The 25,748-nt window shown below is 42.5% G+C and overlaps 1 protein-coding gene across 4 annotated transcripts in view; it reads right to left on the bottom strand.

Moving 5' to 3' along the window:
* The window catches only part of DENND5B (DENN domain containing 5B), a 168,015-nt gene that overhangs the window by 9,942 nt on the left and 132,325 nt on the right, over window positions 1-25,748 (bottom strand). For all 4 annotated transcript variants that reach the window (XM_036019194.1, XM_028531886.2, XM_036019193.1 and 1 more), the window contains 6 exons: window positions 17,427-17,508; window positions 8,676-8,804; window positions 7,976-8,097; window positions 4,863-5,008; window positions 3,264-3,382; window positions 2,056-2,243 (listed from right to left, as the gene is read on the bottom strand). In XM_036019194.1, coding sequence (XP_035875087.1) covers window positions 2,056-2,243; window positions 3,264-3,382; window positions 4,863-5,008; window positions 7,976-8,097; window positions 8,676-8,804; window positions 17,427-17,508 — 786 coding nt within the window. The remainder of the gene's footprint in view (window positions 1-2,055; window positions 2,244-3,263; window positions 3,383-4,862; window positions 5,009-7,975; window positions 8,098-8,675; window positions 8,805-17,426; window positions 17,509-25,748) is intronic.

Raw genomic sequence — 25,748 nt, 5'->3', positions numbered from 1 at the left:
TCTGTATTTGTTCCTCTTGGGTAAATATCTAAGAGTAGGACTGTTGGGTCAAGTATATGGTAAATGCATGTATACCTTTGTAAGAAACTGCCAACTGTCTTCCGTTCTACATTCCCACTGGCAGTGTGTGAGCACTCCCCTGCCCTCCATCCTCAGCCACATCCACTTTCCCAGTCTCTCACATCTGATCTGTTCTGGTGGGCGCATGCTGTACGTTTTACTTCTGACTTCAGAAAGGATTTACGGATCAGAGGAATAATTTAAGAAAGAATAGGGGGATTTAAATTTATTTTTATATTTTTAAAGATTTTATTTATTTTTAGAGGGAAAAATAAATTATTTATTTATTTTTAGAGAGAAAATTTTATTTTTAGGGAGAAAGAGAGAGAGAGAGAAACATCAATGTGCGGTTGCTGGGGGCTGTGGCCTGCAAACCAGGCATGTGCCCTGACTGGGCATCGAACCTGCGATCCTTTGGTTTGCAGCCTGTGCTCAATCCACTGAGCTATGCCAGCCAGGGCTGAATTTTTAGATTAATATAATTTTACTACTAAATATATTGCCATGTGTTAACAAATGGACTAGGACTAAAACTAAGGAAATTGCTTTGTTAATAAACTAAGGACCTCTTAGGTGATTTTGTTATTCTACTTACAGTTATTGTCCATAGCTAAAACAAAACCACTTCACTGATAAACTTTTGTAAGTTTCCACTAAATCACACCACCTCTACATTAGTTTTCTGTGGCTCCTGTGACAGAATGCCACAACCTTGGTGGCTTAAAACAGTGTAAATTTATTCTGCCATAGTTCTGCAGGACAGAAGTTGGCATGAGCACGGCCATGCTCCCTCCGGAGGCTCAACGGAAGAACACGCTCCTTGCCTCTCCAAACGGTGGCCGCCAGCGTGCTGTGGCTCCTGGCTGCGTCACTCCAATTTCTGCTTCTGTCTGTACGCCTGTCTCCTCTGTGTCTGATTTCCCGCTGCCTCCCACTTACAAGAATACGTGTGATGGTACTTAGGGCCCACCTGGATAATCCAGGATAATCTCTGTATCTCAAAACCCTTAACTTAATCACACCTTTTCCCAAATAAAATAATATTTACAGATTCTAGGGATTAGGGTCTGATATCCTGGGGAGACATTATTCAGCCTACTAAAGCCCAACTTAGAATTAGGAGTTTACTGTATTAGTAAAAATGGCATGTGAACACAGTATCCTACCCATAGAACTCCTTTATATATAGTGTACCTTGTGTCATCACTTCCATATGAAGCTGCAGGGAGGAGAGGAATTTTTAGAATCTCTCTTAGAATAAGGGGCTCTAGATAGCTAAATGTGGCTATCTGAGAGCACTGTAATACAAAACTGTCCTTATTCCTCTTTTAGGTTTCAGGCAAAATATTTATTCATAATTGAAACAAAGCTTGCATTTGTATTGAATTTTAACATCTAAATTCTTTAGGCTTTTAATTATTTCTGATGTCTTGTCTTATTTTTTTCTCCTCCTTCCCTTTCTAAAGTCCCTTCTCCCAAATTAATTTTGTTTAGCTTTTTTCTTTTTTCTTTTTATTTTTTAAAAAGATTTATTTATTTATTTTTAGAGAGGGACGGGAGGGAGAAAGAGAGAGAGAGAGAAACATCAATGTGCGGTTGCGGGGGGCTGTGGCCTGCAACCCAAGCGTGTGCCCTGGCTGGGAATTAAACCTGCGATCTTCTTTATTTTTAAAAAAATTTATTTATTTATTTTTAGACAGAAGGGAAGGAAAAAAAAAAAAGAGGGAGAGAAACATCAATGTGTGGTTATCTCTTGCACACCCCCCACTGGGAACCTGGCCTGCAACCCAGGCATGTGCCTTGACTGGGAATTGAACTGGTGACCCTTTGGTTCACAGGCCGGCACTCAATCCACTGAACCACCTTAGCCAGGGCAGCTTTCTTTTTTTTAACCTCCCCATTATAATTCATAAATGTGACAGTTTTCTGTGAAATGACCATATGACACCTGCAACATTTGAGACACGTTGAAAAATTAAAAACCCAACTACTTACTGGTGACTTTTCCTGTTAGTGAAGTGATGCTAAGTCTCCTGGCCGTGGTGGGGGACTTCTGCTGGGGGGGCGTCCGGCACTGCTTCACCAGATCCTCATCTGCCGCCGATGCCATCAGCTCTCCAATAAGGATTCTCTCCAGGCTTCCGTCGTCGATGCCCTTCCCCAGCCACCGCCCACAGGGGAACCTAGCAGGACAAAAAACAAAAACAAACAAATAAACAGACAAACACACTCTTCTGAAACACCACTGGTTTACTAGTTTTAATCAAAAATTTAAAAAATGGCACCATGGGTAAAGCCCATCATTTTAATGCCTGTGGGTTGTTTCTTTTAATCATGAAAAATTTCAAACACAGAAAAGTAGAAAGAATAGTATAACAAACACCTATATTCTTATCACCTAGATGTAACATTTTGCTATATGCTTCATTTTTTGTTGAAGTATTTTAAAGTTACATACACTAGCATATTTTACCACAAACACTTCATTTTACTTAAAACACTTCAGTATAAATAAATAACGAAGGCATTCTCTTTTATACATCCTTTATGTAGCTATAGATTGTTATCACATTGAACCTAATTAAAATAATTTAATTATTTTTATCTCATACCTAACATATTAAACTTATGTGCTTCATTCTAGAAAGAATACTCTCAAGAGGCTATAAACTAAGGTCAAACTTAAAAGTTGCAGAAGAGGAGAAGGTCCCCAGAGAGCAGTGTTAGCTCTAACCAGCACAGTCCGAAAGAGCCCTTCCTCTTACTGAACTCGTTTTAAGCTTCTCTTTTTTCTTTTTTTATCAGAGTTACAACAATCTTTTTCAATACAATAAGAAACACCTGTGATCTAAGGATTAGCAGGAAACACAATTTGTTTTTGTAAAGTGTTTTGGGGGCAATTTTGTATCATATAAACCAAACCATTAAATAAAACTGCTCCCAAAACGAAACTAAGATACTGAAGGCAGTGGAAAGGCTTTAGAAGGAAAACAATTCTTAACCTTTTCTTGTTTGAAGAGTCTCAAAACAAGAATTCTGAACTCCTAAGGACATTTACTTACTTGTATGTATGTCCTGTGATTTCATTTCTGACCATGACGCAATCCACCAGCCACTTGGCTAACAGCCCCGAGTTATCGTGCCCAATATGCACAGTGGTCAGCTTCCCCAAGAATTCTGAACTCCTAAGGACATTTACTTACTTGTATGTATGTCCTGTGATTTCATTTCTGACCATGACGCAATCCACCAGCCACTTGGCTAACAGCCCCGAGTTATCGTGCCCGATCTGCACAGTGGTCAGCTTCCCCAAGTTCTGGCACTGCAGGGACAGGACCACAGGTTACTCAGCACCCGATCCTATCCTGCTGCCTTGCAGCTCTACCGAACTTACCCGCAGACAACACACGCTGCATGATGTGTGCCCTGCTATGCCCCAGAGAAGCATATCTGCACCTAGTGCATCCCATCTGATGAGCAAGGAGACAAGTGGACCTTAGCTACCTAATGAGGGGACTGCTAGACGAGAAATGTGAACAGGTGGTAGAAGAACACTGGGGAGGAATGACAATTTCTAACTGGGGAACCCAGAAACATCACACAGACAGCGACTTGTGCCATAAAGCATGAGAAGAATTCCAAGAAGCAGAAAAAGAATACTATTTAGATTCAGTTACAGAGAAATCAGAAAAACAACTGCAGATATTAAAAATCACTGACACAGCTGTTTTTCTGCTTCTAATAAAATACTAAGGTGAAGCTGACCTCAAACTTCACCTACTAGAGGTCTTTGAAGCTGTTTTAAAAAAAGCATAGTTATCAACATCTTTCCTGGCAAGAGAGTGATAATAGGAATAGTAAAAATAAATGCCGATTAAATTCTGATAAAAGATCACAGACCCCAAGCGTCTATGGAAGGCTGGGAAGGTCAGGGCCATGAGTGCTTAAGGCCCCTGACTTCTCCGTATCTCAGTGAGAGGGCGCCTCAGCGACTCAGGTGAGGGAGGAGGCACCTTAAACTAGTGGGGACCTCAGAGATGGAAAGAAGCAGGCGGATGTGACACAGAGTTTGGAAACAGCAATGATGGGACTTACGAGGCAGTTTATGTTCCCTACTTGGAAGTCCAAGAAAGGCTGAGGGTTTTTATCTTTTATATACAGATGGCTGAGAGGTCACTGGACAGACAGGGCCCCAATGAGGGTCTGAGTGGAAAGTGCTGTTCCTAGACCGCACGGGGCACGCGAACGGGATGTCTGGGTAGACCACTGCCTTCCTGGAGCAGGAGCAGGTACTGTCTTCCTCCAGCGGGCCAGGGTCAACCTGCACGCCAGCTCAAACACACAGGAATGCTTCACCAAGTGAGCTCAGAATTACAACACTGAAAGGCATTTTTTACAAAATACTTCAGAAATGTCACCATGTGGTCTAAATGCCGTAAGCATGGATGTCAGCTCTCCTGTCCTGTCCTGTCCTGTTGGACACTGCAGTAAGGAAGAGAACCACTGTGGGGGGAACATTTAGTGCTGAGGCACGGGAATCTTGGAACAGAACCTGGAAAAGGCCCACCGTGCACCATTACAAGTAGAAAAACACAGCTTAACAATGAAAATAGTAACAAAAATACAAAATAAATTTGCATGTTTATGACAAACTTTAGGAATATGATCACAAAAGTGTTCTGGCATGCCTGCATGTTCCTTTATATTATCCAACTTAAGGAAAAATGAAAACTTGCAACTGGAATCCTTGTGCAGAATTACACATGACACTTTCTGCTAAGAAGGGTATAAGCCGAACCTACCTCAAAAGTCATTTCAAGGAGGTTTTTGGGAATCTGCATTACTCCTGTGTCTCCTAGCTCTCCCGACACACAGATCCAGGGGTTCGATGTGATGATGGCATTGCTCAGCTTTTTGATGGGGATGATCACTGACCTATACGGAATCACTGGAAGAAAAAATGCTGAACTTAGTAAAAAATTACAATAAAATTCTCTTGATAAAACAAATCAGTATTAAGAACTGTTTGCTTTCACAGATAATTCACTTTTTATGACCCATGAAGATGGACTTAGACAAAAAGATGAGATCACAACCTCTCCTCGTCTAGAAAACGAGGTCCCGTTTGTAAGCCGTACGTCCCGACACTTGTGGTGGTTTCCCGGCATATACATCACCCGTGTGCAGGGCACGTGTGCATGGTATGCGTGCTAGCACGGTGATGTCCATCACCACTGCAGCTGTAAACAATCCAGGCCTCAGCCCCAGGATACCTGAGGGCACGAACACTAACCGTGCTATATGGCATTTTTGTTGTTTCAACATTTTTATTAATTTTTTACAAGACCGAGTACAAATGAGCAATGGTCCTGGGTAGTTTCATGCGAAAAAGGGTGGATGACTACCCCTTGTGGCTATCTTGGACAATGCTCCAAAGCACTGTACTTCTGAACTTTCCCATCCCAATTTTATAGCTCTTGTAAAGCCAAGAATAACAATGGCGGGCACTCCATTCTGGGCACAACTTGGAAAGCTGTTAAGGTGACTCACGGAGAGGCCCCAGGAAAAGGAGCAAGACCTGGGAAGAGAGCTGCGTGAAACCGGTTCTCCTGAAGGCTCTTCAAAGGCACGCCACTAGATGTCACTGTGCTTCCACCGTCATTTGCTCAAATGGGGAAACACGGTGCAGTTAGATACTACAACCCTCCCTCCATTTTCCTCCAAAAAGTGGGGATGGCTCCAGCACAGGAGCACATTTTTATCCTTCAGGGTCATACATTTTCTTTTTCAAGAAGCAGAGTAGGATATTTTTTGTTGGTATTGTGATTTCTGCTGACCCAGCTACAAGAGGGCATATTAGGAGCTCTCCTCGGAAGCACTGCAGGCCGGATGGAAACGTACACTGGACAAGGCACCCAGACACCGCCCCACAACGGGGCTGCGGTCCAGTGCGTTCTCAGATGAGGAAAACAAACGGGAGAAATGGTTCATTTCCCTAATTTCATGCAGGTGCTGTCTTTATGTTGAGTGGATAACCTCCCTTCCGGCCTTTTTTTTTTTTTTTTTTTTGGCTGAAGGAAAGGAAGGTATCAGAGTTAATGCCATACTTTCATAGTTTAGTAATCACAAGAATCAAATGGTTTTGAAACTGAAAGCAGAAGAGTTAGTGCAAGAGTATTTTAGGGGCCATGGGCCCCTGCAGTTTCTGTCATGGACAGGGTTAGAAAAGCTGCAGAGGAGGCCTACTGGGGCCAGCAGTTCTGCGCCTGCAAAGGGCCGGCAGAGGCTCAACAGTGATTTCTTCAAGTGTAAAAGTAATACTACTACTTGAACTCAGAGTATGTCTTTTATGAAGTACCTCCATTCTTCAAACTGAGTTTCTTACACAAAGAGAAACTGCAGATATAAGGAGGACCTTTTATTTATTTATTTTATTTAATCTTTATTATATACTTTTTCCATTACCATTCAGACCCCTACACCCCACTCCCCCCAGCAATCACCACACTGCTGTCCACGAGTCTTTTGTCCTTTTTTGCTCAATCCCTAGCCCCCAACCTCCCTCCCATTAGCTGTCATCTGCTCTCCCTCTATGTGTCTATCTATACTTTTTGCTTGTTAGTTCAGTTTGTTCATTAGATTCCACATATGAGTGAAATCATATGGTATGCATCTTTCTCTGACTGGCTTATTTCACTTAGCATAATGTTCTCCAGGTTGATCCATACTGATAAGGAGAATCTTAGGAGTCCTATTTCTTCTCTTTGGAAACTGTATATGACATTTTAGCTTCTCATACCTGCAATAAACTAATAAGCTAACAGTAGCTTGACAGATATTATGGGTTGGCCCAATAACCATTTCTACTCCAGTTTTCCCTGTCTGTCTGTGCCGGAGACTGGAAAACACTGCCTGTGCCAGAGACTGTGAAATTTAGTGCTGTTCACCGCTATTTCTTGGAAATTATGATTTCTAGCACAGATTCTGACCTTTGTCCTTGGCATTCCTTCCCTCTCCCCACTGGAGGGTGGGCTGAGACCTTGTGACCATGAGGGTTGCCTAGGAGGACAGGGACAAAGAGCCTGCATCCGCGATGGCACTGCGGGCTGCCTACCTCAAGACTTCTTGTTATGTAAGAAAAATAAAACTACTAATTTGCTTAAACCAATGTTTTGCAAGTTTCTGAAACTTGCAGCTGAACGCAACTCCAAACTGATACAAGTAAAAATTCTCTAAACTAAGGAAAGGGACCTAGTGCTAATAAGAATTAGTAATGGGGAAGAGAATAAATCCTTTAATTTAATTAGCCCATCTCCAAACAGCATTCCTCTCTCTGTGGACCTACACTGTCCATCAAGATCCCGATGTCTTTGTGAATCATCAGAGTTTAATGATGCTCAGTTAGACATTTATTTGTGTCATATACTGATTCTTTGAATTTATGTGCTTTGGATAAGATGTAAGAGTTCTGTTTAGTAAAGCATTCCTTCTCACGTCCACCGCATTTCCCACCGCAGACTGAGTGCACCGGGAGGCACACGCTGAGCCAGAAACTGGCATGCAGAATGTTGCTTTTGGGATCAACCTGACAGGAAGCCAGCAGGCCTGGCTGACCAGCAGCTGAGCCGTGAAGCTGTTGTAATGAAGTGCTCAGCAGATCCCCCGATGAGTTCTGCGCCAGCTCTCTGATCAGTCCCAGAGGCCTCCCCAGGTGAGGCACTCCCCACAGGGCTGGGGCTGAGGGCCGTCTTTCAGCAGCTGGGGACCCAATCCTCACTCTTTCAGGGAGATGGGGTGGGGGCATCCCAGTGCCTAGCTCTCTGTACTATGGTGTGTGTCGCTTTTAAAAATATGAACTCTCATTTCATCAGTCACTGAGCAACTCTTCACTTAAGAGTCAACTCTCCAGACTTACTGATAGTGGTGAACACACTGGTGAAGCAGAAGTAGTCCACAGCATTGAGGGAAAGGAGATGGTAAAGAAACTGTTCTCTCTCTTCTTCGCAACGTAGGAAAGCATAACGCTTATAAAGCTTCCTAGGAAAGAGCAAGACAAGCACAAAACAACAGTATAGTATGTTTTTCATTACGCCTTCCATTAAAAGTAAACGCCTCTACTTACACAAGCTGGGTAGAAACGCTAATCTGGAAAGAACAGACAATTCACAAAAATGAACATATGGACAGCTGACATTTTTAACCTGGTCCATAACGAAGGAAAAACACCCGTGGATCCATTCTGTTTATCACACTAGCAGAGATTTGAAAGCGACACCCACTGTTGACAAGGGCGCGAGGCAATGAATGGCTAGCTATTCTGACGGAAAATTTCTGGAAAGCAATTTGCTGGTAATGCTTATTTTAAACCAGTCAAACCCTGACTCACTGACTTTACAAGAACAGCCTTCTTGCGACCACAGGGTGGTCAGCACATACCATGGGCTACCTAGTAGGGAGGGACAAAGAGCCCGCGTCTACCATGGCACTGTGGACTGCCCATCTTGAGACCTCTCGTTACGTAAGACAAATTAAACTACAGTTTGTCAACTTACGCAATTTTCTTTGTAAGCACACAGGTCCCAGAAAGAGAAATGCCTCAAGAGGCGACCCCTTACCTGGTGAGGGGCTGGTTGGAGAGCAACTGCTTGAGGTGCTGGGACAAGAGCTTCTTTTCTAGAGACAGTCTTATCCACGCCCGGGCTCGCCCAACGTCAGTCTTGATCTCGCTCATGTTCTGAATATGCCTAAGGAATGGTAGCAACAGAAAAGACGTAAATCCTGAGAATGACCTTGAACCGGAAAAAAACTCAGGGGTACAGCACTTTGTACAGGTAGGTTCTTTTATACTTAAGGAAGCAACAAGTCGCACACGATTTACATGGGTTCAGGTTCCACCTGAATCACACGTTTAGTCCCACATCAGAATCACCGTCACAGCACAGGCAGGCAGGCCGGCCGCCTCCGGTGGTAGAGCATTTTACACCCATTTGTTCTTGCAGGTTTTACTATGTTCCTGTTTCAGCTCATAGATACCTGTAAACTGTTACCTGGTTATTCCTGACTCTCAGGAAAATAAAATAAACAGGCTGAATACTCAAGTTTTTATTAAAGATATCTGTTCTACAGTTTCATTAAGTATCTGGCATGACTTTAATCTGCTGAATTATTTGCAAGCAGCCCCAACAACACGTGGAAAATATGAAGTCTTACTTTCTGTGGCATCAGAAGACAAGCTGTATTGTACTGACAAATTCAACATTTAAAAAATCTGAAACACTTGGAAAATTATGTGGCTACAAATAAATACTGTATGGCCAAACCCCTAAGGAGTGTTAGATAGATGGAGAAATCAGTATTCCGTGCAGAGGTCAATGCTATCCCCTGAAGGACTGACTTCATCTTCCTTGTCTATCATCCCCCTAAAGGGGAAGAAGGACTGGCAGGAGGCAAGCCTAAGGGAGGGGCAACTGTAAATCCACTCCAGGGAGTCACTGAAGTCTTTGTGACTGTGACCCACCCTTTCCTTCTTTGACTTTTTTTTGTTGTCTAAAATGACTCATCCTAGCCATAATAAATATTGCAATAAAACCTTCTGTCTGATGATTCTAAGCATTCAGAATAAGGAGCAGCCTTACTCTGCAAAAGGCACACGTGATTCTTTCCCTTTCATCCTTCCCCTCCTCCCTCTTTCCCTCCCTCTCAGTCTTTGGATCTGAAGATTTAGGCCATCACTCCTCAGTGCTGATTTACAATCAAACACTCTTGAAAAACAGGATGTAAAGCATTACATCACACCACACAGGCGCACTGAAGAGGTGGCATAAAAACAAGTCAGAATGAGATTTACGACAGACTTGTTTGATTTCACTTCTAAAGGGCCAATACCATTACGTATGGTCACGAATGGAGAAAGCTGGTGACAAGCAGCGCCCCCTTAGACCCTGGTTCTCACTGGTGGCAGCGGCAGCAGTGAGGCATTTGGCAACCCAAGTGCGAGCCCACTGAACACCACTGGCTGCCCCTCAACCTTGCCGACAGTCCGGCACTGCCAGGCCGGAGCTGACGTGATCCAGGAACACCAAGTGGATTCAAAGTGAATTCACTGAAAACAAATCTATATGAGGGTTAAGCACTTAGGTTGCATAATTTTTCCCTGTGTATCCTTCCTATTCTAAAACAGTAAAATATACTGAAACTAGTTTTATCAGCTGATCTTAAACAAGTATCTGGACACGTGGTAGAAGGTGAAGAATGACAAAGTGGAAAACAACTGTAATTTGAAAAACAATCACGTTTGAGGAAAATGGGAAGACCTGGGGTTCACGAATTGAAACCTATTTTATTTAGGTGGTGACCGGCCTTCCCACCATAAAAACATTTGTGCTAGTTTTCTTCGGGGGGAGGCAGGGGTTTGGGAGAGGAAGGCACCAGACTCTCCTCCTCAAGCCCTTCATGTTGACTGTCACCGGGGAAATTACTCTGCCTAAAATATTGCCTCCTTAATGAAATTCCTCGTTCCAGAACCCTGTAAAGCTCACAGGATATAGGCTGAACTGCTCACTCCTCTTCGGTCTCAGTATTTCTTCCTACTGAAAACGGTACATTCTAGGCAGTTGACTTGTAAGACTGCATTCCATTACTTAACACACTTCCTCTCCACTACCTTCCCAGTTTAAGTCTATTCGTGTTGGAATTCCACCTTCTTCTGAAAAGCTTTCCTTGACCATGACAGCCTTCAATGACCTCTCCAATTTATTAAATTCTATAGTCTAACTTACATTTGTCATGCACTGCCTAGTACTCTTATCATTTTCTCTTGATATACATTTTTCTCAGCCCACCAGGTTCCCTGAGAACATGGACCCAATACTTCTTAGCAGCCCTGCATCCTTCTTTGTACCTTGTAAGACCACACACCTATTACGAGCTCAAAAAAAATCTCTGTTGCTTTGTATATCAATATTTAATTCTATGCTTTTAAAAAAAAAGATTTTATTTATTTATTTTTAGAGAGGAAGGGAGAGAGAAAAAGAGGGATAGACATCAGTGTGCGAGAGATACACTGCTGTCTCTCGCATGCCCCCAACTAGGGACCTGGACTGCAGCCCAAGCATTTGTCCTGACCGGGAATCAAACCAGCAACCTTTTGGTTTGCAGGCTGGCACTCAATCCACTGAGCCACACCAGCTAGGACTAATTCTATGCTTTAAAACGATTTATATGTGTTGTGGTATTAAACTTTAATCCAAATCTAATATTAAACATTTTCTGTGTAGTTATACCATTTTGATCTATTTTTAGTTGGAATAATTTATTATAGGTAATTATAATGGCATTCGGTGTAATATTATATGACTTCCAAAATAAAGCCTGCTAATTCACAGAAAAACATACATGGTATGGTTTAAAGAAATCTACTTGGTTTATTTTTTAACCCTGATACAAAGCTCTCTAATTTAGAAGAGTTTTTATGTACCTTGTCTAATTGGATCACCACAATAACTAGTGAGAGGGAGATCACTGTTTCACTGTGATGAGAACACTGAGACTCTTTCAGACTCAGTGATCCCCCAAGGCCACAGATAACAAGTATTATTCTAGAGGAGCCACCCATTTTCCACCCATCACTCTTACTGGTGCTCACGTTCTTGGAGAAGCAAACTGCAGGCCCCCATGGTGTCCCAGGGCCCGTGCTCCTAATCCCTCAGCTACAACTGATGGGGTAAGAGGCACATGCCTCATCTAAGTGGAGCAATCAGGGTTTGTTTGTTTTCTCCCCCCTCAGAAACTGTGAATTAGTACACTGGAAAACCAAGTTAGCTTTTATAGAGTACTTAAAATAAGAAAGGCTGTTACAGCCAGGGCCTGGGCCAGCCTGTGCACAATAAAGCAGAAAAGGAAGGGAAGGGTGGGGAAGGGAGGAGCGGAGGGGATGTGCTTCCTGTGAGACAGACAGAGACCATTTCCATTCCAGCCACAGTTCTTGGTCTCGGATTCTGGGAGATACCCTTACACGCTCCAAAAAACCGCTGTTTTTGCTGAAGCCAATTTGAATGAGTTCTGTTTCCCCAAACTGAATGATATGTAAGATTGGCAGCACCTAAATAAATTTGAATCTACATTTTCAGAGTCCAAACCTGGTGCTTATTTTACTGTATCACCAGCGAAACACAGTAATATTTAGTAGAGAATGAAAGAATTAACCGATTTTACTATAAGCTCATATTCTATACAGTCATATAAATTTCTCAGAATATTCCTTCCTAGGGTTAACAAAATCACTTATGACCACTCAATTTTAGTGTAGAATAAAACCAGTTACTCATAAGCACACAGGTATACATTATTTATAAAAAGATAAAGCGATTTGCATTTACTCTGAAGGAGTTTATTCCCATCTTTAAATGTAAATAGAATATTTCTACGATTTACCCACATCCTGTTCATTTGTTACATATTCAGATTGTCTGTACTTAGGCTGTAGTACACACCATGTCCTAGATCACACAGTGTTCTTCAATGCCCTGCATCATTATATATTTTACCGTTAAGAATAAAAGACTCTGTCCTGGCCAGATGGCTCAGTTGGGCAGAGCATCAGTTGGCTCAGCGGGTTTGATCCCAGGTGCGCGCATATACCTAGGTGGGGCACGTATAGAAAGCAACTGATCAATGTTTCTCTTTCTCTCCCCCTCCCTTCCTTTCTCTCTAAAATCAATAAACATATCCTTGGGTGAGGATTAAAAAATATATATATGAAAGTCTCAACAGCTAGCTGATATGTGTGTAGCTACTTTGGGAAGAAAATGGCAATAATGGTAATGCCATGATAACATTCCTCTTCCATATGTAGATCATCTGTAGTTACTGACTGTCCCCAGCCTTTCTCTTTGGAACAAAAAATCATTCTACAACTGACAGTGTGGTGATACTTGGCAACTATGAAGGTCTGGGGAATTAGCCTGAGACACTAGCACAAAGAGGCTGATAGCCTTTAGATGTGTCTGCCCGGACTCATTACATCTGCTAAGCAATCTGGGGCTAAGACCCTGGGCAACTGTGAGAACTCAAAGTCCCTAAACTGCCCATGTATTGCCTCAAGAAATAAACATGGGAAGACATGAGGTAACAATAGAGGCAATGTGCCCATAAGAGAGCATGGACTCAGAGGAATATACTACCTAAGCTTTAGAAAATAAGTTTTCAGTGGATTGAGCATGGGCTGCGAACCAAAGTGTCACAGGTTCGATTCCCAGTCAGGGTACATGCCTGGGTTGCAGGCCATGACCCCCAGCAACCGCACATTGATGTTTCCCTCTCTCTCTCTCCCCCTCCCTTCCCTCTCTAAAAATAAATAAATAAAATCTTAAAAAAAAAAAGAAAGAAAGTTTTTCTTTAATTGTCCAGATTTAAAGAAATCAGAGTTTAGAATATTACTTGGGTATTTTTCTTCAAGGGAAAATCTACTACATAAACTATCTAGGTAGCAACTGGGAATTACAATGAAGTACTAGCCAGGAATTTGGAAATAGGGAAATAAACCTTTCCACTGAGAGTTAGACTCTAAAGTAAACATATCAGGAATAAGAAAAACAATGTACTGTATAAAAAGTCATCTCAAAAAGGCAGAAGGGAGCCAAGAAAATAGAGCGACAACCACAGGCAGCATTTCTGCAGGGCTTTTCAGAGGCGACCTCAGTCCCATGAGCATTAAGATCACCAGCGCGGAGCCAGATGGCCCGGCTTCCACATCTCTGCAGCTGTGCACAGGAAGCCTTCTGATTTTAATCTAGCTTCCAGGCAGGCCCTGCCCGTATCAGTGTAAGAATATCAAGTTGTCTGGGTCAGGAAATAATAAATTGGTTAACCAGATTCCTGTGACCGCACCTGTACCTGGTCATGGCAACGAGACAAGAGTAGATGCCCATTATTTTCCCACCTCTCTTAGGTATTTAAGGAAGTCTGTTGGGTTAGTAAAAGTCAGTACCTTAGGGTCTAATTACATTTTGGTTTACTTATGAATTGGTTCTGAGCTTATAAAGCTCAAGTCTCTAGTTACATGGGCCCATAAAGACCTACAGCTTTGCATGCCAAGAGAAACCGGAAGCCATACCCATTAGGATGGCTATCATCCAAAACAAAACAAAACAAAATAAAATTAAACCAAACCCAGAAGACAACAAGTGTTGGTGAGGACATGGAGAAGCTTAACACTTGTGCATTGCTTGTGGGAATGTAAAATGGCACAGCCACTGTAGGAAATAGTATGATGGTTCCTCAAAAAATTAAAAATAGAATTACTATATGGTCAAGCAATTCCGCTTCTGGGTACATACAGAAAAGAACTGAGGCAGAGACTGAAACACTCATATTCACAGCAGCATTCTTCGCAATAGCCAAAAGGTGGAAACGACTCAACTGTCCACTGACAGACAAACGGACAACGAAATGTGGTATATACATATAGTGGGGGACTCTTCAGCCTTAAAAAGGAAGGAAATTCTGACACATCCTAGAACATGGGTGAACCTCAGTAACATTATGCTAAGTAAAATAAACCAGGCGCATAAGGCATGATTCCTCCTACATGAGCTAGCTAGAATAGTCAGATTCACAGAGACAGAAAATAGAGTGGTGGTTACCAGACGCTTGTGGCAGGGGAGAGAATGGGGAGCTATTGCTTAAATGCCTACAAAGTTTCAGTCTGTGGTGACAAGAAAGTTCTGGAGATGGACAGTGGAGATGGACAGTGGAGATGGTTGTACACAGTGCAAATGCCACTGGCTATACCCATAAAAATGATTAAAGTGGTAAATATTATGGTGTGTTGTGTATTTTTACCACAACTTTTTAAAAAGCCATAGAAAAACATAAATGGTAGAACCTAGGTGATGGGTATATAGATGTGTTTACAGTAGAATCTTTTGACTTTGCTGTATTTATTTTTTATTTTTATTATTTTTTAAGATTTTATTTATTTATTTTTAGAGAGAGGAGAAAGGAGGGAGAGGAACAGAGATCAGTTGCCTCTCTCAAGTCCCCAGCTGGGGACCTGGCCCGCAACCCCGGCGTGTGCCCTCACTGTGAATTGAACCGGCAACCTTTCAGTCTGCAGGCTGGTGCTCAATCCACTGAGCCACACCAGCCAGGGCTGACTTCGCTGTCTTTAAATTTTTCTATAATAAAATGTTAGGAAAAAAACCCTGGGAAGTCAGCTTGTCTTTTCTGGGCATTGCCTTTCTACCTTACGGAACATCTTTTGAAAGTAACCAACCAACCAAGTTTTTATTAAAAGCATCTATCATTTGGCCAAAACATCACTTTAGAATTCTCAGGGAGTCTCTCAGACTTTTTTTTTTTATAGAACAGAGTCTGAAGATTAAAAGCCAAAGTAACCCTTAAATGAGAAATCACAGGACATCAATAGTTTAATTGCGTGTCCTGAGCCAATATAGATTATCCACGATTACACTAAACTATATTTAGGCTGATGTGCACCCACCCACTACTGCCAGCCAGGGCAAATGATCAGGACTTCATTCTAAGATCACCATATTACCACGGGGAGGTTAAATTACAGGAAGGCAAGCACAGAAATGTGGGGACCATGATGTAATACAGGTGAGAAAATGTCGGGGCTTAGGCTAGACAGGTCACAGCTCATTCATCTGACTTTCAATGGAGCACGTGAGCACTAGCTGTGCCGAGATTTGTACCTACTTGTCCCTAGGTGACGATAGGCTGTCTACCCTTGCATATCTATAGTAATAACAGCCTTTATACATTTGCTTTGTACCAGGCCTGGTTAAGCATGTTTTATTTTGAAATAATTTACTTATAAAAATGTTGCAAAAGCAATACAGAGTGCTGTAAACCCAGGTTCCCTTAATGTCAACATCTTACATAACCAAACTGTTTTTTTATGCTTCTGTTGAAAAAGCTGGAGATTATTTTCCCCTCAGAGTTATAACTATTCCTTTTATGCTGACCATCAAAAGGAATCATAAGCCACATAAGGACAAATACATTGCATCTACCAAGGAATAATGACTTTTAAGATGTAAGTATATAAACTGTCTCAGATAACAAAAACCAACATTTACTGAACTCTTACTACGAGTTAAATACTTCTTGAAACGTGTAACAATAATAGGCTAGTTCATTTCATTCTCATTACAATCCTGTAAGGTGACTTTTTAAATCTCTGTCTGAGAAAGGGGGAACTGAGGCAAAGAGAAGTGACAAAAACCGCCTGAGGGCACAGAGCTGGTCAGTGGGGAAGCCAGGATGTGCTACCACCACACTATGCTGCCACTCATCCAAGTTATGCTGCTCAGCTGCAATGGCAGACAAATCAAACATTAATAATTAGTATCTCAATATTAATAAAGCAATAAACCATAAAAACTACAAGTGTTATAACATCCACTTTAAATCCACATATTTAAAGAGCTAAGTATTGTACCTGAAATGTTTAAAAGAAAAAAGCCTCTGCCTTCCTCATTCAATAAATTATTTTTTAAGATTTTATTTATTATTAGAGAGGGGAAGGGAGGGAGAAAGAGAGGAGAGAAACATCAATCAGTTGGCTGCCTCTTGCACAACCCCAAATGGGAACCTGGCCTGCAACCCAGGTATGTGCCCTGGTGGGAATCAAACAGGTGACCTTTTGGTTTGAGGGATGACGCCCAACCCACTGAGCCACATTAGTCAGGGCCAATAAATCTTGTTAGATATCCTGATGCCTTCTAATGATTTCTAAGACCAGTAATTGCAAGTGATAATTCTCATATTTGCATTTGCTTCAAATAAAATCTACTTGACATTAGTTTTTCTGCCAAGTAATATTATTTGCAGATTACTTTTTTTTTGAACTGTGTGAGTGGGTAGCAGGTACTTAAGGAAGTTTTAAAACACTGAACAAAAAGCTTCAACTGGCATGGCTCAGTGGGTTGGGTGTTGTGCCACAAACTGAAAAATCACAGGTTCAATACCCTGTCAGGGCACAAGCCTGAGTTGCGGGCCAGGTCTCTGGTTGATGGTATGTGAGGGGCAGCTGATCGATGCTTCTCTTCCTCTCTTTCCTCCTCCCTCCCCTATTCTCTATAAAAAATAAATAAAACCTTAAAAAAAAAAAAGAACAAAAAATTGTAAAATAATTTAGGGATGCTTTAAAATTCTTCTCAGCTGCATTTTCCCTTTGGATTTAATGTCAGGAAAAATATAGTATGAAAGTAAAATAAACAAGGTTTTAAAAAATGTTTTTAAGAATACATAAGCAAAAAATACACATAGACAAAATGATTAGAGTAAAAGCCATTACTATTTCAAAGTTTTCGACATATGCTAGCACACAGAACAAATACCTCATGTCCTGGATAAGGGAGACCCTGAGTGTTGGCAACATAACTCCCGAGTCAGATTTTCTCCTTTCTGGTCCCAGGGCAACTGTGTAGAAAAATATCAGCAAAGTATTAGAAAGATAATAGTAAGAAATAAACATCTTTGTGGTTCACATTCTGTCAATAAATACTTTAAAATTACTTTGATGAGAACAAGTTTTCCAGACAAAAGGAAAGCTCAGGTTCTTTTCCCTCAATGTTGCTACTTTATTAATACTGTAAACCAGCTATTTTCCTTGTAGTTAATCTGGGGCTATGCTTGTAAATTTGAAACGAATCACAATAGCCCACTTTGCAAATAATGCAGTGTGTGCCGAGTTTGGCCGGTCATTTTCTAAAGTTAGTCGTTCTAACTGAACTGGGTAATTACATGAAAGCAATGCCTATATATTAAGCCATTGAGCATGTGAATCATCTCTGGCGTCATGAATTGCAATTTCCCTATATAGCAGGACTTCACAACACTGATGAGATGCCATAGGCATCAGGTTATACCAATCAGCCTGTGGTAGCATTAGTTTCACTATTATGTCGTTTCACTTCGAGACTCAGAACCTACCAACAATATTATGTGAGGATTTACTGTACTCTAAAAGAGTCCTTAAAAAGGAAAATCTAAGAGTTTGGGCTCTCTAGTCTAAGTTTCTACTTTGAAGTTCAGAATCCAAACTATAGTATGTCTATCATGCAAAAATCTAAATGAACATTTGGAAATACATAACATCCATGAGTCTCTTATGAAACCTGAATAGCTAATATTTACAAAAAAAGGAAAAATTATTCTCTTATATATCAATGGCTCGAGCAATCAATGATTTGCTACTGTGCTGTAGCTGGGGCGCCCAATCTCACTTTAAGTGAGATGCTGGGGGGTTCTATACTTTGTGTCTGTTTTCCCATCTGCAAGTGAAAACAAAACGGCAACACCACACTTAACAAATACAGCGAACAACATGGGTTTGAACTGCATGGGTCCACTTACACATGGATTTTCTCCAATAAATACACTGGAAGAATTTTTGGGAGAGTTCCTTACTATTGTGAGGCAATCATACTGATTACATTAGGCTACCATAAAGCAATCGTATTGTTGCTTCATTATCGACATGAAGCATTATACTTGTACATATGTATGAATTTGCTTTTCGCCTTATCTTTCCATGTTTAATGTCTAGTGCATTAGTAACATGTATAACATCTACAGTGCTTTGTATCATGTAAGACAACAGTGATGTAGGTACTAAGATACAGATGGTACATCCTATGAACAGGTGACAAAGTAGTACTCAATACAGTATAGTACTGTTAATGTACTTTCTTACTGTTTTCTTAATACATTTTCTCTTCTCTAGCATACTTCATTATAAGAATATGTATATTATACATACAGCACTCCAGGTATGTACTGACCCTTTTTGTTACTGGTAAGGCTTCCGGGCAACATTAGGCTATTAATTTATTAGTAGTTGAGTTTGGGGGACTCAAGTTATGTGTGGATTTTAGACTACACTGGGGGGCTGGTGCCCCTAACCCCCATGCTGTGCAAGGGACACTGTACATTTATTGATAACATCACAATTTAGGATGTGAGTTTTGCTGTATGTTGAATGGCATTTTCTTAGATTTTGGACCCACCCTACTTCGGGGGGCTGGGATGTAGTATCCGAACACCATCTACCTGACACAGGTGGTGAAGGCAGACAGACAGGAACACTGTGCTGTATCAGCATCTGCATGTTCTGGCACTCGTGGAAGAGGCTGGGCCGACACTTGGCAGGGACAAATGAATACTGGTGGGGCCAGGCCAGCCTAAAGGCAGTTCTCCTGAGGCCTTCTCTACCAGGTGGGTGGCAATAGGCCATTTGTTAGGGCAGTTTTGGGAGGGAGTTTTCAATGGGTCACTGGAAACACCTGTTCATCTTGATACCCAGGAGGTAAAAGACCTGAGGAAACTGTTCCAAAGACTGTGTTGTGTTAGTCTTCCTGTCTGAAGCTACTAGCACTTGAGTGTGCTTTTAGGGAAAGCACATCTCTCTTTTTTTGAAAGAAAGTAAAATACACTCCAGACGACTGGACAGCATGAAAGAGGGAAGCATGAGTGGTAAGAAATAGGTTAAAAGGGGAAACTAAAGATCATGAGGCCCGAGAACAGAGATGAAGCCATAATCAGGAAGGTGGTTAGAGGGAGACATGGAAACAAGAAGGAATCATGTCTCTGGGGGCAGAGAACAAGTGACAGACTCAGTAAGAGAGAAGCCTGTCATTTAAAAAAGCATCCATAGTAAGAGCATCCAGAGGCCTGTGCATGTTCTGGGAATCCTGTTTCGGGATGATACATTCAGCCACCCTTCTCTGATTGACGTTCCTTCAACACGCGACGTACTTTCATGTCTTCGTGCAATTCGATGGTCTTCAGCCTGCCCTTCAGCGCTCTGCATACTTCTCCTTGTTTGTAGCCTCTTTATCACTTCAGACTGAGAGCAGTACAGCTTCATGGTTAAGAAAATGGCTTTTTCAGATCCTGCAGAGGGAACTTAACAGCTCACTGACTTTGAGTGAGTGATTTAAATTCTGTGGTCTGTTTGCTCATCTGCAAATTGGGAACAGTAACAGTATCTACTTTATTCAAATAGATGGAAAGCACTTAGAATAGTGTCTGGCACAAAATAAGCCCTCAATAAATAAACTTTAGCTTTAATTTTGCCTCTGAAGTCTTTCCTGAATATTCTCTCTGCCCTAAGTACACTATTAGGTGTCATTCTCTCTAACAGGACCTGTAAAACCAAACACCTATCGTAAACTTACCACAATTTAACATTCTGTTACTCCTACGATCCTACTCATCTATGCCTCTTGACGCTCGGTCATACCCTGTTTTTAGAATGCCCACAGGGCCTAGCAGAGGCCCCACACAACATACATGCTCAGCAAATACTCACTGAGGAAGATGAGTCTGTTTAGGGCCAGATGGTAGAATCTTAAAAAAGAAGTTAGACATTTACAGGAATCCTAAAGACAGGGGAGGGATTTGAAAAAAAATGATATGCTCGTGAGTAGTTTTCAGTTATTAACTAGAGTGACAGTGTGATGATGTAAAAGACGACGAGAGATGAGCCAGAAGTTCTTCCAAAGGCCAGTGGATGGACTCGGACAGTGGCAGCCAGTGAGCACCATGAGGAGGCACACACGCAGCAGTGGAAAACACAGGACCTCACAACGCCCAGAGGTAAAGGGTAAGCAAGACTCAAGAGTCAAAAGCGGTGTTAACTATGGATATAAAAATGTCTACATTACCCTAATTATAACGACCCTCTGAATTTTTTCAATTTTTAAAAAGATTTTATTTATTTATTTTCAGAGAGGAAAGGGAGGGAAAAAGAGAGAAAGAGAAACATCAATGTCAGGTTGTTGGGGGCCTTGGCCTGCAACCCAGGCATGTGCCCTGACTGGGAATCGAACCCACGACGCCCTGGTTTGCAGCCCGCACCCAACCCACTGAGCCACGCCAGCCAGGGCGGTCCTCTGAATTTTTTAATCTTCATTTTGCAGATGAAGAAACTGGGGCTCAAAGTTGGTAAGGGGCAGGGTGTCCTGATGGCATGTCCAGCGGGCTTCTGGTACATTACAGATGACGTTCTAGTTTCTAAACTCGATGGAGAGCAGGGGGCTGATGCCTTCAAACAAGGTGGAGAGAGAAGACCTGATAAGGACAGGAGGGGATGTGCTGAGATGATGAGTTTGACTTAGGACCTGTTGGGTCTGAGGTCCCAATGGGCCACCCGAATGGATGGGTAGGGACTAGGGCTGGACGCAGAGGTTCGTGGAGAATCTGCTAATGGGGTACTGGGTGATGACACTGCAGCAGGCAACAGTGGTTGTTATGGTTTGAATTATGTCCCCCAAGAGGATGCCGAAGTCCTAACCACCAGTACCTGCAGATCTAACCTTTTAGAAACAGGGTCTTTGTAGATGAAGTTACGATGAGGTCATTGGGATGGGCCCTAGTCCAACATGACTCGTGTCCTTACGAAAAGGGGAAATTTGGACACACAGACAGACATGTGTAGAGAAATGGACAGGCGACGACCCAGGGAGGATGCCATCTACTGGCCATGCAATTCTTGGGACTACCAGAAGCTAGGAGAGAGGCATAGGACAGATTCTCCTTCACAGCCCTCAGTAGGAACCGCCCCTGCTGACACCTTGATTTTGGACTTCTGGCTGCCAGAACCGTGGGACAGTAAACTTCTGTTGTTTGAGACACCTGGTTTGTGGTGCTTTATTACAGCAGCCCCAGGAAACTAACACCCTAGTTTATTAGGGACTTTGGAGGGAGCAGTTCAGAAGGCTGTGAGCAGAAGGCAGGTAAGAGTTAAGAAGGAAAGCCATACTTTTAATCCACAGACGTAAAATCTAAGGTTTCCGTGGAGTCTACTCCAGAAGAGAAATTTATAAACTATTTAAATGTGTACTCCTATTACTGTTCTTAATTCAATATACGTAAATGCAACAGGCCACGTTCTCCTCCAGTAAAACCGTTGTGGATTTCCACTTCGCCACAGGAATCTCTTCTGGGTACCTGCGTGCATCAGTGCTGCTGCAGAGAGGCAGGTGTGCAGAGGGCGGAGGCTGTGCATTATTTTTACAGAGTCATCTACAGTCTAGATGGAGGTAAGCAATTAATAGAAAATTTGGGTTAAGACCAGATGATTGAAGAATGACTCAAAATTCTCAGGCTAGATCCAGAATAACTACTTAAAAGCAGTATTTCTTCCCTTTTGGGCATCCTGCCCTACCTCTTGCCAACTGACTTAAAAATCCATTTAAAGTTTAGTGGAATCTTGCTAAGGATTCAAGGTTTAAGAACACCCATGTCTAAGCTGGCCAGCATTTTTAAAAGTAGACACTTTGGGTGATATGTCAGGAACAGTCCCCTTTCTTAGGATCGGTTACATCCTGAGATCCTGTCTCTGCAGCAGGACTTCAAACTACAGTGTGCAGGGACTTGGTCAAAACTTGACTAGGTCACAATTCAGATCGTCTGAAAGACATGGAGGAACCTCAATGCATATTGCCAAGTGCAAGAAGCCCATCTGAAAAGGCTGTGTACTGTATGACATTCTGGGTAAGGCAAAACTATGGAGACAGTGAAAGGGTCGGTGGTTGTCAGGGGCTAAGGGAGAGGGAGAGATGAACAGACAGAGAGGGCAGAGGATTTTTAGGGCAGTGAAACTATTCTGAATGAAACTATAATGGTGGCTACATGTCATTATAGATTTGTCTAAACTCACAGTTCAACACCAAAAGTGAAGCCTAATGTAAACCATGAATTTTGGGGTGATGATGTATTGGTGCAGGTTCATCAACTGTAAGAAATGTACTACGTTGCACTGGCGCTTGTGGCTCAGTGGTTTGGGCATCATCCTGAAAACCGAAAGGTTGCCAGTTTGATTCATGGTCAGGGCACATGCTGGGTTGTGGGTTTGGACCTCAGTAGGGGCGTGTACAGAAGGTACCCAATTGATGTTTCTGTCCCTTTCTCCCTCTCTTCCCCTCCCCTGTTGGGAACTGCCCTGCCTGGTCTCAGGAGCTGTAACCCCGCCATGTCTAAGGCTGAGTGACCGACCTTTGGACCATAAGCCACTAAGGAGACAAAACTTATCTTCCTGGCAGGGGCGCCACTTCTGCCTCTTTTACTTCACCCTGCCTGGCCCCCAATGCTTGATCAGTTAGCCAATGATGGGTAAGATCTCTCAAGGGAGAGACAACCTAAGACAGGCACAATCACAGGGCCCCCAGGGAAGGACTTGAAGGCTACAGAAAAGGGGTGATGAATCCTTGCCCCTTGGCTTTGGCACAGCCTGAGTCCTCCTTCTGTCTGCAAAAAGTCTCCTAATCTCTTGGCTGCCTTACTTCCCCTGCCTGATTTAAGCTTGAAACAATGCCTTAAGCCTGAAACAATGCTGGATGTGGGTGCCACCCTGTGTTGGAAAGGGTAGGTTCCCTAGGGCGATCAGGCCTAAGAAAGAATACATAAAATCCTGTGAAACCTGCTTTGTTTAGAATGCTTTGAACTAAATGATAAGGGTCCCAGCAGGAAGTGAATTTGTTCCCCAAAGTTCTATGGTCCTTTAGCTATCTGACCCTGACTCAGAATAAGCTCTCAGAGTTCTCTGTATGTTATCTATTATTTGATCCTTACTGCCTGATAATGATTAATGAGCTTTATGTATACAACCTGTATTCCTATGCAAAATGAATTCAATAAAAGCCTCTCAAGGCAAGGGTCGGGGTGCTCTCCTCTTGAAGAGGGGGGCGGAGTTGCTCCGAGGCTTGCTCTCCCCTTTAGAGAGAAGTCGTGCTGTCCCTTTTCCTCCACAGGACTCGGTGGTCCGTGTGAACTTATTTCGTCTCATCCATAATGCCGAGACCCTGCTGGTGTCCACATCATTCCCCCTCAAGAAAAGGGGCAGCGGCGGGGGGACGGGGAGGAGAAGAAACATACCACTTTGGTGGGAGATGTGGATAATGGGGGAGGCAACTCATTGGAGGCAGAGGATATATAGGAAGTCTCTGTATCATCTGCTCATTATTGCTGTGAACGAAGAGCTACTCTAAAATATAAAGTCTGTTAAAAAATTAAGACAGGCTACCCTGCCATGGTCCTCTGGCTGAGACAGGCCTTTCCCAATTTTCAGCAACTGTTACAAAGTCTCTGGCGCCTGACAGGGCCGCTTCTGAAGGAACGGGACCGGCGTGTCACCTGGTCTCCTCCCGGCTCCGGTCAGTGGACCGGCGCTCACCCCCGCTGTGGCTCTCCACGGACTCCGAGGGTCTGTCCTTAACGTGAAAATGCAGTCTGTCTACTGCCATTAATTAGGAAGCCTAACAGTTGGCAAACAAAAGTGTTTCTTTTTGAAAAACAAAACAAAACAAACCACCCTGATTTAAAAGCAGTCAATGTACTCAATGCTCATTTCTATATAATTAGAACACATTGTTTCTCAATAATGAAATATTTTATTTTTATGTGTTTTTACACATATTTCACAGTTACATTTTTAAATCCTAATTTCGTGGGCTGAATCATCAGAAGTGTTAGAGCAGTATTTATAAAACCTCTCTCTGCAAACAGACAATAATTTGATTTCAAAAGCTGCGGGGCTTACACGTACCCTGCCGAGGGTCAGTGAAACAGTGAGCTCCCACTCATTTCTGTCCCACTGGCCCTTCAGCACTTGAGAGTGCAGCTGCGCCAGGCTGTACACACCCTGTGTCTCTTAGCCTCGACTTTAGAGTTCCGCTGGTCCCCAGGGGACTGACCGCAGGCCAGCCGGCCAGCCCAAGTCCTGAGGCTGCTGGTGTGGCCAGGCGCTGCGGGCTCTCCCGGCTGGGCACTCTCACACACCTCATGGGCACCTGCGGCAAAGGCTTCCGCCTCCCTGCCATAACTGAGCTTGGCTTTCCAACCTTTCCTCCTAAAGATGGCTAGTTTTTCCCGAGGAATTTGTTTCTTCTAATTAGGGTAAGCTACTTTGGTCTTATGGGCTGAAAGCTTCCATTTCTACGAACACAATGTTATAGATAGTTTGAGAGCTGAGATCTCAACAGGTCTTGGTCTCAGTCTTTGTAAATATAGTTACATTTTGAGACATTAGAACCATAATACTCTGTTTAGAGGGGCTCCAGGGCAACTTAGTACCAAATTCACATTCCTCGCTGTTTCACTGGACACATTTGAAAACTAGGTTTCCAATGACAGGCGCCCTGTGTAGGCAGTATTGTGCTCTAGCAGCAGCAGGGCGGTGGAAACGGAGTGCTTCGGTCATGTTTGCAAGGCTTCATTTCTTAAGCCGGTGGTCAGTTTATTAGCTACTTTTTTTTCCCCTTACTCATTTCTCATTTTTTTTAAAACCCCACAATTTTAGAAGAGGTTTCCAAATCAGTATAAAACATTCTATCTCTACTAGGCTTTCCACTGTCACTTCTACTTTTTGTGAAACAGATGGCTGTTTTACATACAGAAAATCAAGCTCCTTGTTGTAAAAGAGAAAATACACAGCAGGTAGCGTGACTAGGGACCTCACATAAGTCTAATTAGCTAAAGAAGTCGACACTTCCAACTTAAGTGTCCTATTATAAACTGAAGAAAAAATCTGACTCGAAGATTTTGGAGACATAGATGCATTTTTCCCCCCTGAAAGATTAAGGATGTTTATAAAATTTTTCTTTCAGAAAAAAAATCAGTATATACTTCACCACAATACTGGTGAGAGTAAGGCATAT

The sequence above is a fragment of the Phyllostomus discolor genome, chromosome 2, assembly GCF_004126475.2.
Source record: "Phyllostomus discolor isolate MPI-MPIP mPhyDis1 chromosome 2, mPhyDis1.pri.v3, whole genome shotgun sequence".
NCBI classification, from domain to species: domain Eukaryota; kingdom Metazoa; phylum Chordata; class Mammalia; order Chiroptera; family Phyllostomidae; genus Phyllostomus; species Phyllostomus discolor.
Note: the sequence above shows the minus strand (reverse complement) of the source record. Positions and strands in the feature narration are given on the sequence as shown.